This window comes from Seriola lalandi, unplaced genomic scaffold (assembly GCF_002814215.2).
Source record: "Seriola lalandi dorsalis isolate HSWRI2012SDOR001 ecotype SW California unplaced genomic scaffold, Sedor1 jcf7180002054288, whole genome shotgun sequence".
NCBI lineage: Eukaryota > Metazoa > Chordata > Actinopteri > Carangiformes > Carangidae > Seriola > Seriola lalandi.
Genome location: NW_019524841.1, coordinates 599681 through 617960, shown reverse-complemented (window position 1 = coordinate 617960; position 18280 = coordinate 599681). Strand labels below are relative to the sequence as shown.

General features: G+C 40.6%; 1 protein-coding gene across 1 annotated transcript in view; it reads right to left on the bottom strand.

Annotated features, from left to right (window-relative positions):
- maml2 (mastermind like transcriptional coactivator 2) overlaps positions 1-18102 on the bottom strand; it is a 34057-nt gene extending 15955 nt beyond the window's left edge. The window contains exon 1 of the mRNA XM_023405884.2: positions 16788-18102. Coding sequence (XP_023261652.1) covers positions 16788-17198 — 411 coding nt within the window. The 5' untranslated portion in view covers positions 17199-18102. The remainder of the gene's footprint in view (positions 1-16787) is intronic.
- Positions 18103-18280: the final 178 nt, after the last annotated feature.

The following is an 18280-nucleotide window of genomic DNA, read 5'->3' as shown; positions in this document are numbered from 1 at the left end:
GGCATTGGGGGATCATGGAACAGAAAATATGTGACCTCTAAAAATTTATCATCGGCCTGACATTTCCCAGAAGGACAAAAACAAAACACCACATGATACTGATATATATCTTAGATATTAGTTAGATATCATCATCCCTGAAAAACAAACAATTCAGGTCAATTCAATTCAAAATTGTTCGCCTTGATTCTGGACAGCTGCGTTCTAAGCTACAACTGGTTTTCACACTGTTGATACTGGTGAAAAGCCTTTGGTTTGACTTTGCCACAAAAAACATGAAACCCATGGGAATCATCTGGTAGAGCACTAAATTAATAGCTACGCTAGACAATTTTGCACACTGCTGGCTCCAAATGTTGGAAGGAGGCAACCGTCTGATTTGAACCTAGATACCAAGAAATCATGAAACATGCTGCCAGTTTACTGCAGATGTTATATTCATCTTTACAAACCCAGGCCAGTCTGATTAAACCTTTCAAGGGAGCTGAATTTCTCGCAAATGAGAATCCATCTTGCATCTTGCGAGCGGCGGCGGTTCAGACCAATCAGCGCCTTATGAGGGAGGAACTACTGTTGGATACACGAAGTGACTGTCATTTTCCTTATGAAGACGGTAAGAGTCATCTACTGACATGCTAAGTAACTTTCAGAGCTCCGCAGACTGCGGCTTGTTGTTGTGTTGCGTTTCCTCTTTAGTGCTCTCCTATTACGTCATATGACAGACAGATGGTTCACCCAATCACCTGCCAAGTATTTTTTTGAAAGCGCCTGCCAGTTTCCAATGAATCCTTCCCAGATGGTTCTGTGTAACAAACCATCTGGCATCAGGTTAGTCTGTGATCGTTATATTAAAAAAAACAAAATAACAAAATGGACAAATGAGGGAAAACATTGACCAACACCGAGTTCATGCTTGTTGCTGTTTGAGTTTTTATTTCTCTCTTTATGTTATATTAATCAATATTTTTCATATTAACATTGAATCAGATTATAATAATGTGAAAGCACTTGCCCTTACAGTGTTTCCCATATATACATTTTGCAGCAGCAGACCACAGCTGCAGAGTTATTGCCGCAGCTGCAATATCATGAAGTCGCAATTACACGACTCTGCAGAGGGCTTTTAATTTGAAACGACAGATAAAGTGGAGACATGTGGCAACATCTGGCTGAGGCAAGAGGGTGAGAAAGAGAAATAAGAGGAAAAAAAGAGGAGAAGAGAGAAAAAGGTAGATTTTAACTTGCTATCATTAGGTTAGATTGATTTTTTATTACCTATTGATATTCACTCCAACCACCACCCAGGTACAACAAAACCCTTTATAGTCTGGCTGGTCATCGGGCATACTGAGACATATCCTGGTGGGCTGTCACATCGGTGGGCCAGGAGACCATCAAAAAAACCCATAAAGTTTTTACTGGCCCTGTTGTGTCAGTCTCTCTACCAATACCCAACAATTCAAGTTTTTATTTGTCACTTCCTGTGCACACAGATAGATACCATCTGAACTGCATTTAACATTCTGTGTAGGGGCAACAAGACACTCTTCTCTATGGCTGCCCCATTTTCTAATTTAGGTTAACAAGGGTAGTTTTCATGTAAAACTATCATCTATAATAAAAAATAAGACATTTCATTCCAAGGGTTGCCTAAATTGCCTTCGCATAGAGCCCTGCAGGTACTGAGCTCACAACTGTCTGGGCCAGTGATGGCTCTCACAGTGGCAGGGAGAGTTCAAGGGTGCAGCAGAGCTTATGTCTCTGAGCAAGTCTGTGCATGTTGGCAGCTCTTGTGTGTGTCTAAGTGGGCCTTGTGAACCAACGCTTTAGGTCTTTTTACATGTCGCAGCTGGTGAGAGAGAGAGACACGGTGCGCTCTCAGGTAATCTGTCCAAGTGGAAAAAAACAACTTTCCCATAACGTGATTATTGAAATTCATTCAAAGTTAGGAGAAACACAAAGCAACTGTCATGATCTCAAGCTGATTAAGAGGATTTTTGCTCAATAGACAGATGTGGAAAAAAAAAAAAAAAAAAAGGATCTCCCAATCTCATCCCAAAATAGTTCATAGCAGATAAAAGCAGGTCCTCTGTACCTACAGTGGCATCTGGTCAAATAAACATCTAGTCCGTTGCTTGGAAATAGGCTAACTGTTCTTGATAGGGAACATTTTGTTAGCGGTTTAAAGTCCATGTTCCAATTCTACTACCACCAAACATATACCCTATCCTCTTTCCTAAATTATTTATACCTGATTATATTAAATTTAAAAAGGATTATGAAAAATAAAACTCAACTTCTAGTCTACTTCAATTTAGAACAAATTACTAAACTGTCAAGTTCCTTGTATTATGGATGCCTTATATTATACAACCACATGGTAAGTGAAGTCTCAAAATTCAGCAAAGAAAACTGCTCAGATGAGGGACTCACAGCCATGTGGCTATCGTCACAGCATCTGCTGAAGAGGGAAGCGCAGAACCTGGCCAGGCTCCCTCTGCCCATTCTGTAGAAATGGGCTGTGGAACAACAATAACCTAACCAGAAGGAGGCTGTCATATGGCAGATAAACCACCAGATCGCAGTGATAGTAGAAGTCGGAGAAATTGCAGTAGGAATAAAAATACGAGTTAATCAATCTCTTGCTTCCAGTCTAACTCTCCATAAGTTCCCCAGCGAACATAGGGTTGTTACTGGAGGCTGAGCAAAACTGAAAGTTTTCTTCATTAAAAAGTAAATATGTTGGAGAAATGTGAATAGCATTAGGTCTATCTACAAGTCATTCCTCATCTTGCTTGTGACACAATAACAAAAACCTGTGGCAATGCTGCAGTTTAGTTTAAAATGCAGCATTGTGTGAGGTTACCCCCTGTATGCTGTTGGCAGAAATGTCATTCAAACAAAAGCGACATCTACCTTTATTGCCAATGTGATGAGATTCAGGACATCACATTGTACATTATGCTGCTGTCACATTGAATTACACCCTGTTGGGTCAAGGCTGTGTACATGGACATATCTGCATTTCCATCCCAGGATATGATATTTGGTCTGGGTGGAAGAGATTATCCTGCCTGCTTGCGTGGATTTCACAGCTCAACTGGCAAGGCGTCCCTTCACTAGCTAGACAGCTGTTTTTTTCCCCCCTCGCTTTGACTACTTCAGGCAAAACAGATGAGCCTGGTGATTCAAACTCAGCCAAGGCAGCATAATAAAAGGGGAAAATTCCTTCTTACCAAGGAAATTAATTCACTGGGAATGACAATGAGGACAAACGCTGATAGTCAGTATTTTTAATCAGTGCTTAAATTGTTGTTCTGGTATAATGTACTAACTCTTGGAATAAGTATTAGACTAAAAACATTTAAATACCATATGTTCTGTAGGCCAGTGGCCCACTTAATTGACCATTTATGGACCACTTGTTCAATTATGTAAAATAAATGGTTAAAAATCTAAGGTGAACAAATGCAGGTAACTTTTACTGTAACATGGACAAACAGTGTGGAAAGCACACAAACTCAAGCATGTCAGTCAATGGCAACTACCTGTAGTCTGAGATGAGTTCCAAGATGAATTTTAAACTTCTCTGGTTTGTATTTGACGTTTTGATATCCACAAGAACATATATTTTTGGTTTTAAGAACCAAAAACCATCTCAATGTAGTTTTACATCATCTCTCTCAGGCTTCTCTCTGGAGCTCTAGCAACAACTGGTTAATCTGTTGTAAACTGGCTGACTTTTTTCTGAGTGATTAAATAGAAATATAGCAGATTTCAGGTAAACACTCAGAGAAACCAAATCCTGCAAGGTTGGGTGGTTGGTCTGGGTGGGCCGGGCTCGGTGAGTGGCTGAGAGTAGTGGCTGTTTTGTTGTAACATCACAAAGTTACAGGAAGTCCTGACGGCTCGTTTTAAGGCTCAGTTTCTGAATACAGGCCATGTGCATTTCTCCGCTTTGATACTTTCACAGTATGAATATAGAACCTATTCTGCTTTACAATCAAAAATGACATCAAAATCTCTCTTTATACAATATGGAACCTTTAAATTTCAGTAAAAACTAAATAAAATCATATAAATTCACATCAAACTCGGGGCCTACAGTCTCAAATTCATATCTAGTGCTAAAACTGAAGTCCAAGATATCGACAACCAAAATGTATCACAGTATTTGCATGTAACTTTTATTACCGTTTACGGAAAATATCCTACAGTACATGACAGAAACTGTTTCTGCTCTTCAAGGAGATACTGCACCCAACTAGGGTGAAGTGAAGGAGGACATGAAATTAGGGAAGTGTGAGCCTCAATTAATTTATCACATTTGACCATGCCTGTGTGTAGCTGAACCACAGAACACCATGCTGTTAGTTTATGGCATAAAAAAGGCTGGCTTTGTTGCCGGATGTGGGAAAAACATCCAATAGACTCTAAAAAAAGCACAGGAAGGAAACTGGGGGTGGGGTGGCAGTGAGTAGCAATGGGGGTGTGGTGGTGGAGAGTGGGAGTGAGAAAGGAATGTTCTCTTCACTCTCTCTTTCTCCTTCTTGTTATCATGCACACGCACACATAATAACCCCACTTTCTCACTAACAGCTATGAAAAGAATGCAGCATCACGGCTTTTCTCTGTAAGCAGGGCAGCAGGAAAATGAGCCTTTACTTGCTTAATGATTGTTTGCCATCTCAATTAAAAAGAACAAGTCAGCCAAAACAATCAAATTAGAATGGGCCCCCGTTACAGAGACCATTCAAACAATAGCACTGATCACATTTTTTCATTTTACTCCTCTTAGTGAATTCTGTTTAGTACGGTCTTATGAGCTGCATTGGAGAAACTGATAAAGTGGAAAACCGATGGAGAAGAGCTGAATAATTAATTGATTAATGATCATTGGGTGGTAGCACTTGACCTAACACATGTTTTCCCTCCTCATGCCAGATATTGTCTGATATGACTGTAAGTTTGTTTTAAGGGTCCTCTTCACTAGCACAGGGTTAAATCAGATTGTATTCTGGTGTAGACAACTCGTGCTGGGTGGAAAGGCCAACAAGCGGAAAACACACATGATCTGGTCTTGACATAACTTTGCTACATTTAGACGTGCCATTTTAAATGCATACATATTTACGTTATTTGGATTTACTCCACAAGCCACAGTTAGACATTGTTCCCATGTAGTTCCAGGATTCACCCCCCTTGTTTGCTGAAAGACTCAGTCTCATCTTCTGGGAAGCAACATTTACCACCTGGCTTTACCAGATGGCTTAAACATACTTTGCACTTTTTGAGAGCGGAGAAAAAGAGATAAAAACTTTAAGGGGCACAAACAACAATTTAGGAGAATTAGGAATCCTTTCTATAAAACCATGAGAGTGTGCAAAGACTTCTCAGGAAGAAGGTGAAAATAAAAGGCCCTTATTAAGACAGTAGGTTTCATTTTCACTTACTTTAAGCTGAAAGTGCACTTAATAACCACAGAAACCTCTGTAGCACATTATGCAATCCAGTACAAAAAGTCAAACTGCATCCTCAAAAAAAAAAACAACTCTGACAAAATGTCAACAACCATAAAACAAAGCAGAAAAAGAAAGTACTTAGTACTACTATATAGCATGGGTTTCAATTTTTCTGGTTATTCAGTGTACTTACACAAATGGCCCAACAGTTACATATGTTTACACAACTTAAACAATTTGGCTGACAAGGAAAAAAAAAAAGAAAAAAAAAAACCTACAGGGAAATATATCCTCCCATCAACCAAACAGGCAAGACTCTGTTCCTGTCTGCTACATGATTTCAGTCAGAGGCTCCATATTCCTGCTCATTACCTCTTCATGTAATCCCATCATGGTAGGGAAACAGATTTCTCTCACTTGTCACGCAAACAAGCAGAAACAGCATGTACGATGTAAAACATGATGCATGTTTAATTATTATTATTATTATTATTATTATCAGCTGTTTGTGGACATCTCCCTTTTCTGAACTTTTTGTCATAAACAAAGTTGCAGCATGTGAATGTTTTTAAGAGAAATTTCGCCTCATTTCAATAAGAGGAACTGCTGTTGTTGGCCAAGCAAAAACCAGCCTTTAACTAGACATTTTTGGTAACATCAACAAAAGGTTATTACTTTTAACTGGAGCACTGGTATATCTGAAATCAAAATCATTTGATAATAATTGATTAAACCAGTTTCCAATGTATGCCATACTCTGTACAAGCTGAAATTAGTCTAAAATAGCCACCAAGCCATGCAGCACCTCTGTCACTGTTGGCCTGCTTCCTGTAAAAAGCAGATTGTAGATGATTCGACAGGGCGGATAGAGACCAGAGATCCTCCCCTGGTTTCACCTCCTGTGTGTGCTGTCGATGCAACAGCAGTGTCTGTGTGCCTCTAGGCAAGGTGGAGAGAGAGCAGGCGCCAGAGCATAGCTCAGCACCGTGACACCTCACCACAGCAGAGCACTAACACAAACATTCCAGCTGCCACTTCTCAACCTTATTGGCAGAGCTGAGGCAAGAAACAAGACCATCTATGTTCCTACTGTAGACCTGAATCTTAGGCTCTGGACAGGCTGGTCTAGCAGTCTGAAACATATGAGTTAGGATTTGACAGTTGAGAAATTCTGAAGGCAGAAACAGCACCAGTATCTATATTTTCTAATGAAGCAGCTGCAAACCAGCCAAATATTGTTTTTGATATTTAGCTACTTCAAATCTGACCATGATGTCCATGACCAAAAATGACAAGGATTTAGAGGGTTTGATTTAAACCCGTCTCATGTTCAGTTCACTTGTTTTTCTTGTCCAGCTATGTTATTACATTTCCAGATAAATCCATCTTCACTGCCAACTGTCCAAAACTATGAAGAAAGATCCAAGTTGTACTAAACCAGATTCATCCTTTAAGGTCTCCAGTGAAATCCAAACTGATTCTATTGTTTAAATCAGCTGGTAGCCCCATTAGACAGGGCGAGGGACTACTGACTTCTATGAAATTCTGCCACACTGCACATGAATGATTTAACTAGTCAGCTGTCTAATATGAAAAATAAAAACATTCAAGCTATATGTAATTGCTGTGGTCAGGCCTGTTTCCGTAAAGTTGACAACACTGGAAGGATCTGATGATATTTCCTGAAATACCAACATTGGCTCAGGGTGTTGGTTTAACTCTAATTCAGATGCTCATCTTATCAATGGAGCAGAATTCACCTTGTGTGCTTTGCCAGATATTGTTATTGTCACTGGTGAGACAGAGAGAAGGATATGCTTATTTCTTCTTCTTCAAAAAAGAAAGGAAAAAAAAAAAAGGAAGATGAAGAAAAGGAGATGTCAAGGACTAGAGACAGAAAGAAAAAAAAAATAGTAATGTAAACTTGTGCTGAATTTGCTATTAGTTCCTGACATTCATTTCTAAAACAATGTCAGCAACATTTCAGAAATGCAAACACTGTCTATATCAAGCAGGCTTGTGACTTTCACCTTTCATATATTTCACATCTATTATATTCCCGAAGGACAACTGTAGCAAAGAACAGAACATTAGAACGATGCAAATGGGGTTGAACTATGACTTAGACCCCAGAGCACAGGAGCGGGAGGGAGAGAGAGGACAGGAGAAGAAAAAGTGAATGCTTGTGCCTCTTTTCAGCACTCCGCAACTTTGGAGCCTGGGAACTTCAGCAGCTTGGCCGGGCTCTGAGAAATATCCTGAGCTGTAATGTAAACATGTCTGAACTCTGATCTAGCATGGCCCTACCACCCCCCCACCCACCCCCTTCCCTCCCGGTTTAACCCAGCATTCTGTTCAAGGGGTTTGCCAGTGACATCAGGAGCCCACTTTCTCATTTCCTGAGCGGGGTAATGACCCCGGGGAGAATGGGCTGTTTGAAGTCCTGCAAATAAAGCTGCTTTGCTATGAACCCAATTGTTCCTCAGCAGAGGAGCGAGATGGCTGATTTAATTCATGGTTTGAATGGTTTTGTCTAATAAATAGATCTTGTTGTGGACTTATAAAGACTTATGAGGCTGAAGTAAAGAATTTCGGCAAAAGGTGAGGACCGAGACATTGTGTGAACACGGTAACAGATAAGTGGACATCCACACCCAGTTCTCCAGTGGCAACTGTGATAATCTGATCTGTTTACAACATCAGCTACACAAGTCCAGGAAACTCTGACATATCAGGTGGCTGATAGTCAGATAACTGTGGGAGCAGTTATAGATAAGCTGCTGTTTATCTCGGCACACAACTGCTCTAATTTGGCTCGAAAACAAACCCTCACCGTTGTCAAGTTGGTGCACAATATGAAACAATCCCAAACCAAACCACATCAATAACACAGAGTTAAAACAATGTCTATTTTCTAGGCCTTGTCCTCTTGTAAACAAGGCAACAAAGTGCTGCTACTTGTATTATGTTTTGTTTTGCATGCAATTTGTCCCCTCAATATACCTTCCATGCACGGCACATAAAATACACCTGAACATGTTTGTTCCCACAGGGTTCCAGTTTCAGCGCTGGGTAGCAAAGCACTTGTGGAAAGACACTCCAAGGCACTACTCTCTCCCTCCCCCTCCCCTCCCCTTCTGTCTTTTTCCCTCACACACAATCCTGCCCTCTCTTCAATTAAGTCAAGCAGGAAAAACCTGACAAACCTCAAAGAGCTCTCTCAGCAGAAGAAATCGCATCAGGCATGAACGGATACCTCTACTAGGCCCCTCTGAAGATGGAGATGTACACAGACATGGTCCTCTCCTTTTCCTTTTTTCACATATATTTGAATGTCTAAATTCAAGATGATGACAAGCCATGAAATAACATGTTTCCTCAGTCAAATGGGTTTAATAAATACAATGAACACTAATGCAGGCTTATTAGTCCTCCTAAAATTCCCCATTGACAGCAGTGGCACAGATGATATTTTTTGTGTCCTTAGGTCCACATAATGCTTGAAAATTCAAACAAAGTGCTGGCAACAACGGGAAGCATGCTGAAAGCACAAATCAACAACAAAGGGATACAGTGGGGACTCTCTAATCCAAACCCCTTGGGAATGGAGGTATTTCAACCGAGTGAAATGTTCACTTGGATGAAACACTGAATACTGGGGTAATTCATATTCAAAACATGAAACAAGTATCTACGCATATTCACAAGAGTCTACTGCAGAATCTAATTTCCAGTTGGAGGACGAACAAGGAAATTTAGAACAATTGAGCACCATTTTTGGATTTCTTTTTTAAATTTAATTTTAGGTGAACTGATCAGATTACAGGTTAGAGTTTTAGATAAAAAATAATGTCGTAGACAAAACCAAGGCCACAACTAATTGACTGCAAAATGTCAGAAAAAACAAAACAATCATGCTTATCACAGTTTCCCAGACCACATGTTATTCAAATAACAATAACATTAAATAGAGAAAAGCAGCAAATTCTCACCCTGGAGAAGATGACACCAACACATTAGGCATTTTTGCTTGATATGTGGCTTCAAACAATTAGCAAAATCGGCCTTTGATTGATTTTCTGATCAACTACATTTCAGCCTTAGACATATCACATCATAATTGTTTTTTCTTATCATGTGAGAAGAAACAAACAGATATACATGACCTGCAAATTATTAGCACACTGAGTATAAATGATCAGATTGGACACACAGAAACAACAAAGCCCGGCACCACCGGGGAAGAGGTGTTGCAAGGTTGATGTTGATCATGTATTCTCTACAATATTAGCATGGTATCTGAAGGTAAAGGCTCTGCCAGAGAAAGCATGCAGGCCACAGCCAAGGACAGCAACCAGACATCTACAGAGGAAAGGCTTTTTAACCCAGTGCGGGCAGCGGTTCCAGCACAACTACAGGTTAAATTTACCCTGAAGCCCACGCTGTTGTATATCTCACACGGCAGCTGAGCAGACCCGGCCCACCTGGACTGTGAGAGGCCTGTGTTCCTCTGAGCATGTATCCACTTATATTGTATCATCCCTTGAAGACTGAGGATGAGATGGGTCTACTACATGATTTCAGCAGCACTCTTCAAAGACAGATACAGCCTTCCCATAGGCTGCTGAATAAAACATGAGGCGTGTGCAGCAGGGTGGGATGTGTGTGTGTGTGTGTGTGTGTGTGTGTGTGTGTGTGTGTGTGTGTGTGTGTGTGTGTGTGTGTCTCTGATGGGTGGTTCAGTGTGTTGGAGTGGGGGAGTGGGAAGAAGGAGGGGAGATGAGGGGGGTTCTTAAAACACCACTACTGTATAACAGATGATCCATGAATGCCTTTGATTTGACACACGTCCTCACTGCCCTGCTGCGTGTCTGGAAACTTCCGTCGTCCTTGAGTCATATGTTCTTCTTTGTTTTTTCTTATTTTACTTGTTTGTTTGTTTGTTTTTTTGTTGTTGGTTTTTTCTGTGTGTTTTTGGAACTTGTTAACAAAATCTAAATTAGTCCAGAAAAGAATAAAAGTGTCCTCGTTTCAGGAGAAGGCAAATACAAATCTTGCCAGGTACAGAGATGTCCCAGATTCACAGAGCACTATTTCCAACACGCTGCTGCATGGCACCACATTTGCTGAGCCTTGTCTTTTTTTTTCATTTTTTTTTTTTTTTTTTTAAAGAAATTATACTGGATTTCCTTTTTCCCCTCCACCGACATAACATTGGACTTATCAAAATGGTGACTGTTAGTTTTATTAGCTACCTTCCAAAGGTGTCCGATTATAGTGTAAAACCAGCACGACTGGACATCTCAACAAAGGAAATGAATATGATCCAACTCTTTCCACCTCTCAGATTTTCCATAAGCAAATTTTAAAGCCTTAAAAATAGAAAAAAAAAGCAAATACATGGCCTTGATAGATGATAACAGAGTTCACACAAAAGGGAGTATGAAAAGAACACTACTTGAGCCAAACAGGGAAGTTTTTATGAATTACTATTAAATGCTCATCTGTAATCCCACCTGCTTTGCTGCCAATACACCTGTGTCACATTTTTATTGACATTTTTACTATTCTCCTTCACTGACTGATAGAACCTACTCATGGAAGCTCATGTAAACTCAGCAAAAGCTCATGGAAGCTTTTACTGTAAATCTGTTGGCCTTAACAGCCAGTGTCTCATAGGTCTTTTCTGGGAAAAATCCACTGGTGCACAGGAAGTGATGCATATTTTCTGGCATTAACAACATTGTTTAGAGCCGGGTAGTCAGTGGAGCAGCCAGCATGGTTGGACTGACAAAGAAAAGAGAGCCACGAAGAAAAAAAAAAAAATCCACAGATACTTGATCTCCTTGAGGTGGAGAGAAGCAGCACTACAGCAACTGCTTAGGTCTAAAGACATCCTCAAAATCAAAAAGCAGAATCTCTTGGACCACACACACACACACACACACACACACACACACACTCTCTCTCTCTCTCCTTTGACATACTCGGACCTCATCATACTAGAACTAATGATTTGTTGGAGAGCCTGACTTTTAATATCATGACATTGGATGAATTTAAAAGCCGCAGTTTACAAGTCTGAAAATACAGTCTATATAATAACATCTTTAGTAAATGTTGTCATTAACTGAAAGGGATTGAAAAATAAAGCTCCTTTGAGAAATACCAGTCATCAGTGAACTTTTGATAAAAAAATTTGGCGTCTGGGTTGGCTACCAGAAGAAAAGCTTGTTGGAGCTTGTACCCTGCTCTCCCTTGAGGACATAGCAATCATGATCACAAAATTTATGTGTAGCTAAGCTGTTTAGAACACATGTACGCTGATGTTATCATAAAACTATGTTTACTGGGGAATAGAGACATTCATTTCATGCACGATTTAGCCAGAAGATGATACAGTAGCTATTAACGAAGTCAGAATCAACATACTGTCCAAACAAATGTCCTACAGAGGCAGTAATTTCCTGGAAACTGACAAGCCACAGCATTAGCTTTGTGTGTGTGATATTAACCTACCATTTCCCTCTTCCTTATAGACAAGCTGTGCTTACGTAGATCTAGTTGGTGCTCAAAATTTATGAACTGCCCATGGATATGACTGTTGAATGTCCAGAACATAATGTCACGTAGCCCCAACCTTTACGGCGCAAGTCAGTAAATCTGGCTGATGTGTATCAGAAAAAAAGCCAGCGAAATGCAACAGAGACCCCTTTCTGTTTATGTGGTGTCAATCAGAGGACACAACACAGAAATGTATACATGGAGAAGTCATAATATCCACTTTAGAAACATAAGCATGTTACTGCCAGAAATTAATCAGGAAGTATTTGAATAAATGAGTATAAAAAGAACTTTTCAATTCGAAAACATCATTAAACTTCAATCATTCTCCATAACATATTTTACTCTGGTGCCTGTGGGTATCATTTTGTTAAATAAAAGCTATGAATAGGTCAATAAATATTTAAATCTGTCAAGCTAACAAGTTTATAACAGTTGTATAAAGTAGCATTATATTCTCAGCCACTTATTGTGGTGCACTGTGGTTACTGTCAATAAACACCCCTCTGAGTTAATAGTTTTTTTTAAACTATCACAATAACTAAACATTAGCTGAAAACAGAACACTATCAAATGTTTTACATTCTAAATGTAATAAAATAAAAACATTTAATAATAGAGGAGATTTTGAACACATATTCAACACCAGAAGATGCACTATACATTAACAGAATTGGATTGTGGCTGTGTTTAAACCATATCTTGGAATGATGACTAATCCCAAATAGAAGAAGGAGATTAACAGATGGCTTTACTACAGTATATGGAGGCCCATTTTAATGTCTTTTAATCAGAGCACTATGAGATGCTCAACTCATCTCACAGCTAAGGTCCACACAATGAGACAAGCTTAATCACATCAGGCTTTACAGTGTAGCCACGCTGTCAATAAACAGCACCCGCAGCAATTCCATTCCTCGCTAAAGGGGACTTAAAGTAATTCAGCATTCACGTCAACTGACAGCCAGCTATCCTGAAAAGAAAAACTTCAGCCTTCCCATGACAACATGGAAGTGATCTGTGGGCTGAACATGGATCCTTTTTGCATCCACAGGGTTGGGTAAAGCTGTGGGCTTCACCGTGGGTGGCCCCCATGGACCTGGGCTAATTGTTTCACATCACAGCCGAGCCAGGCTGAAATCAGACCACCGGCAGCTCTGATTCAGGCGGTTCAACAGCCAAACAGGGTATGCCAGGAAACACTTACACTGCACACACCCCGCCCCGCACTCACACACATGCACACACTCTTCATCCATCATACATGACCACAAGAGAGCACAAGGAATTTATTTTTCTCCATGCTATTTGAGTAGGCTGTCAATCCACTGGTCAGCTGGAAGTTGCAGTTACCTCAGTGATGGTGAATTAAGGAGGTCAGCACTCGTGTCATGTCGGTTCAACAAAGTGAAATATAAAAGATGTCAAACATTTTGCATTTGAGCTTTCATGTGTGTGACAACTTTTTTTATAGTATATAAATATAAACTTTTAATCCTGCAATGCAGCGATTCCCAGCCTTTTGGCTCTCGACCCCAATAACTTCCAAGGAAAAAAAAAAAAGGCTAAATTAGAGCAAAGTCTGAAAAAATAAACCAAATTTTTTGTAGCAGAATGTTTTTTCTTTTTCTTTTTTGCTTTCCTCTTAATCATCTTGCAACAACTCAGATTTATCTTGTGACCTTGTGTGGGGGGTCCTGACCCCAAGTTGGGGACATGTTATGTGTCATCAAAAGTGCAACCGAGATGCCAATTTTTTTATTATTTGCCCAAGATGCTACAATAGTGTCAGATTAAGATGTGAAGCTTAAGAGTATCTTGGCACTGTGCCTTTATTGGGAGGTTTTACAGTAGAGAGTGACAGGAAACATAGGGAGAGAGAGGAGGATGACAAAGTTCTTAGGACGGCGTCGAACTGGGGACGTTGCAGCTGCGCAGTTTGAGTTTCAGAGCACTACGATGACAAAAACTAAAACTAAAAAGAGCTGCTGCCATGTTGATGGCACACAGAGTCACGAGTGGGAAAACATAACAAGCAAACACAACAGAATACAGAGCACATGCTGCTCTAGGCCTATAGTTCCCAGATCTGTCACTACAACAAGACTGGGAAATAACAAAATCCTCCCAGTGCACACAGGACTGTTAATCACCAGGCATCCCTCGCCTACTGCTTTTTCAAGGCCTGTTTGACTTTAAGTAAACACGTGCAGGAAATGTATTCAGTGGCTCTAAACATTTATATGGGGGCCTTGTGCTTCAAACAGCTTCATGGCCAGCACATCTTTCAAGAAGGTGCTTAGTGAGCCATTTGTTAAACGCATGATAATAGGGCATGACAATGCATGACATGCTACATGCAGCAAGGCTATATCAGGCTTATGTTTGTTAAGCTTTTATTTTCTGTACTCACTATCTGTATCGTTGATCGACGATGTAATATGGTTGCTGGCTCCTGATCTGATGAAACTGAATGTCTGTACATTGTAATACAGGGCTAATGTTTTGTAAGCTCTACTCTGTGACCTATTTCTGTGATGAATGCATTTTCCGATACAGGTATGAAGAGAAAGATTGAAAAACTGGTTGTGAATAAACATAATCTAAAATATGAATATCCGAAAGCTTTCGATGAGTTCATGCTAGCATTAAGGAAAATCACTTTATGAGTGGTTGGATAAGTAAGCTCTCATCTCTTCTTCTTTCCCATTTCTCCAATTTCATCTAAGAGAATATCCTTTGTTAATCTGGTCTCAATGAGCACCGTTGTTAAGTGCTGCTCACTCCGCGCTCCCAGCCGGTCATAATCCATTGTGTTGTTTGCCCCTCACTTGGTGTACATTTCCATCGCAAATTCCAATGTGAACAGTCAATAACATGCACAGATGTGGCCATTGTAGAAGCCTTACTTTTTAATTCAAAAGAATGTAGTATGGTGAATTACAGCTGCACCCCAGGAAATATTTGAAACAAAAGTTTAACTGTCTTTAGAGCCAGAAATGATACAAAAATATATCTTTTAAATATTTGCTTGCAAGAGTTTTTCCACACTTTACACATTTTGAATAAATTCAAGAAAGAACTCTCTGCAGCACAAATGCTGGATACATGCCATATAAATGCACTAAAGGGGATTTCTGCAATTTCTGCTGTTCTGCTTCAACCAATCATCGTGAGCTGCAAAGAACATATTAACCTCAGGGTTGATATAAACATGTACGCCAGGACTTCATTTCCTCCACACCATCTTGCTGCACTCATCAGTTTTGTGTAGAACACTCTACTCCAGAGTCAACATCAGTTGAAAATGAAACAGTACATGATAATGATGTTCCCTGACCTCTTTTAAACAGTCAGTCTAATCCATTGTGTTGTTGAGTCTTGCCTCCCATCATGTTCCACAGCTGTACTGTACCTAACAGCATGAAAACTAAATATGTTAAAAGCTAGAAAGCTAAGTGCACTTTAAGTTAGCGCTATATGGAAAATGTACTTTTCTTGTACGCTAATGTCTTGATTAATGAGCCAATACAGTTGCTTGACATGTAGTAGGCCTATCCTGTGCCCGATTCCTATAATGACAATAAATGAACTGACAATCATCACTGCCCTTTTATGGCTATACTGGAAAAAAATATTACATTGTTTATTTTTCCATCCAGCATCTCAAGCAAATCTAGTGCAGGAACATCTGCAAGCTTTCACCCTTTTGACATCATATTGAAACACTGCTTGGGAAATAATTCATAGCCTAGCTGCCGAACTCCCTCATGCCCAATGAAAGAAAACAACAAAATAAATCTGACATCTCACTGGCTGTGCCCTTACCAGATGCGATACAGGAAGTCAGTCCTATCAGCACCAGCAGGCACACAGAAAGCCCTGCTGCGTTTCACAGTAAAGTTTCCCTATACCCTGCGTTCTTTGTGAGGCTCTGCTGTTGAAGGAGAGCATGCAAACTACATGATCCTTTATTCTCAATGTAGCTTACTTCACTCTGAGGATTGAATTACAGGATCTCTCAGAGATAAAAAAAAAAACCAAAAAGCCCTCATGTTAAAAACGCTTTGAGAAACACTTTTCAATGACACGCAGCATCCTCTTGATATTTTGCTGATTAATGTCACGAATAAAGGAAGCTGAATTATTTGTACTGCAAAATGTGGTAACAGTGCATAATAAATGGGTTAAACAAGCCACAGAATGTGTTGCATCAATCTGTTTGGATCAGTCGCACAGTAGAAGTTGTTGACACGGTTTGCAGTAAATGTAAAACATCGCCATGACCCATTGACCCCAAAACCATTTCCTCTAAATGAATTGCTTTGCAAACAAGCTTTGTGATCCTGCATCATCCCATCTATTTCAAGGCTCCCTTTAATCAGCAAAATCAGGAACCTAGCGTTTATTACTGTTGTTTTAAAACATTCCCTGCATGTGGTGCCATTTGGTCTGGGTTTGGTTATGTCCAGTAAGGCTGGACAAGGCCTCAACTGTTTGTTCATCAAGTCACAGCAGAGTGATGTTGGAGTAGTATGTGTAGAGACATTAATTGATAGATTATCACTGAAGTAACTGCAGCTGTCAGCTGAGCAGCAGATTGACACATCCAAGTACCATGCAGAAAAAAAAAATGCTTGTAATCTCTCCTGGTCTGAGTTTTGTTCTCATCATCACCACAACTTTTGCCATAATAACTGGTGACAATACTGATTATTCATCATCATCACCAAATGACCCCAACCACAGAACAAAACTCACCGCTATACGTGTGGAAAGCTTCTGCTCGCCCTCCGAGCCCTTCTGCTCCCCGTTGGACCTGCTGTACTCTGGAGGTTGCTGGTTCGATCCACCACGACTGCCCTTTGCCTTTCGGTTCCCAGGCCCTTGGTGGACAATGTTGAGCAGGTGAAGCGTACTCTCGTGCTCCCGGTCAGAGCTCTCGGCCTGACCCCTCTGGTAGCGGTTCTCGCAGGTGGAGTGGTGCCTCCTGCACAGCTCTATGCGGGCGCGCAAACGCTCCACTATGGCGTTGTGCAGCTGTGGCACCGCTGAGCCTCTGGAGGTGGCCACCACCGGCCCGTTCCCGACCCCACCGGGCATAGCTCCTAAACCAACACCCAACATGGGTACGAATGCCCCTGGAGCAGACTGAGGTGTCGCTTCTCCCATGCCCGCAGGTCCCTGACAAGTTTATAGAGACTGAGGTCCACTGAGCTTTTAATGGACCACAGCACGGGCATGGAAGAAAACAATAGGTATGGACTCGGCTATGATCCCATGTGGAAAAGAGAAATAGCCTACTAGACTGTACGAACAAACTCACAAGAGAGAAAGACGATGTAGCCTATGGTATTTGTTGACAGATACTTTGCACAACGATCTCGTCAAACTGAGAAATGTTATAACGATGTTCAAGATTAAAAAAAAAACACTTGCCTGTAAAGTGAGATACGGTCAGTATAAACTCATCCTATGTTCCACAGGGGCATTGAAAAGTCCCAATGTTACAGAATTTTATTAGTGGTTTCTTCCTCAAGGGTCGCACTGTGTCAGCTTATAATTAAAACTGAAATGATTTACCAACATGAAAGGCTCATGGATTCACAGCTGGGATGAATCCGCTCTTGCTTAACGACTCGACCTCTGCTCACAGATAAATTAGCTACATTCACTATGAATCCCTCACTTCAGTTTCACCGATGGGTAGCCTATATCGATGGCACATAATCAGCTTACTTTATCTCTAATGTGCCACACTTATTAAACAGAAAAAAAAGAAAACAGTACGGCTGCCAACAATCAATTCAAAGTAAGCGACTGGTCGCCAAAATAGGAGAACCTACAAACACACGAAACCCACTAAACTTCAAGACTCACGGCATTTTTGTTAGGAAATTAGTCCTTTCTCTCTCTGTCTTTCTCTTTCCATCCGGATAAGAGGGATCTGGTTGCAAATTACAAGTCAAAAACCACGCAGTCGAAACGCGAGGAGCCGTTGCATAAACCGATTGAGATCCGTCTCAAATAGTCCATTGACAATCGTTTGTCCGTGTGGTGCACCGAAGCAATAGCGGAGCCACTATACACAGAACCTCATTGTATGAACATTCCTCTTTTGACATGACACACTCGCATGAATGTGGCTGGGTCCAAATGCACACTCTAGTGGAGTGAGGGGTGAACTGTCCTGCCAGGCCTGGACCGTGACAGGAGAGGGGAAAGATTTCACTAATGTTTTTAAATGTGACACT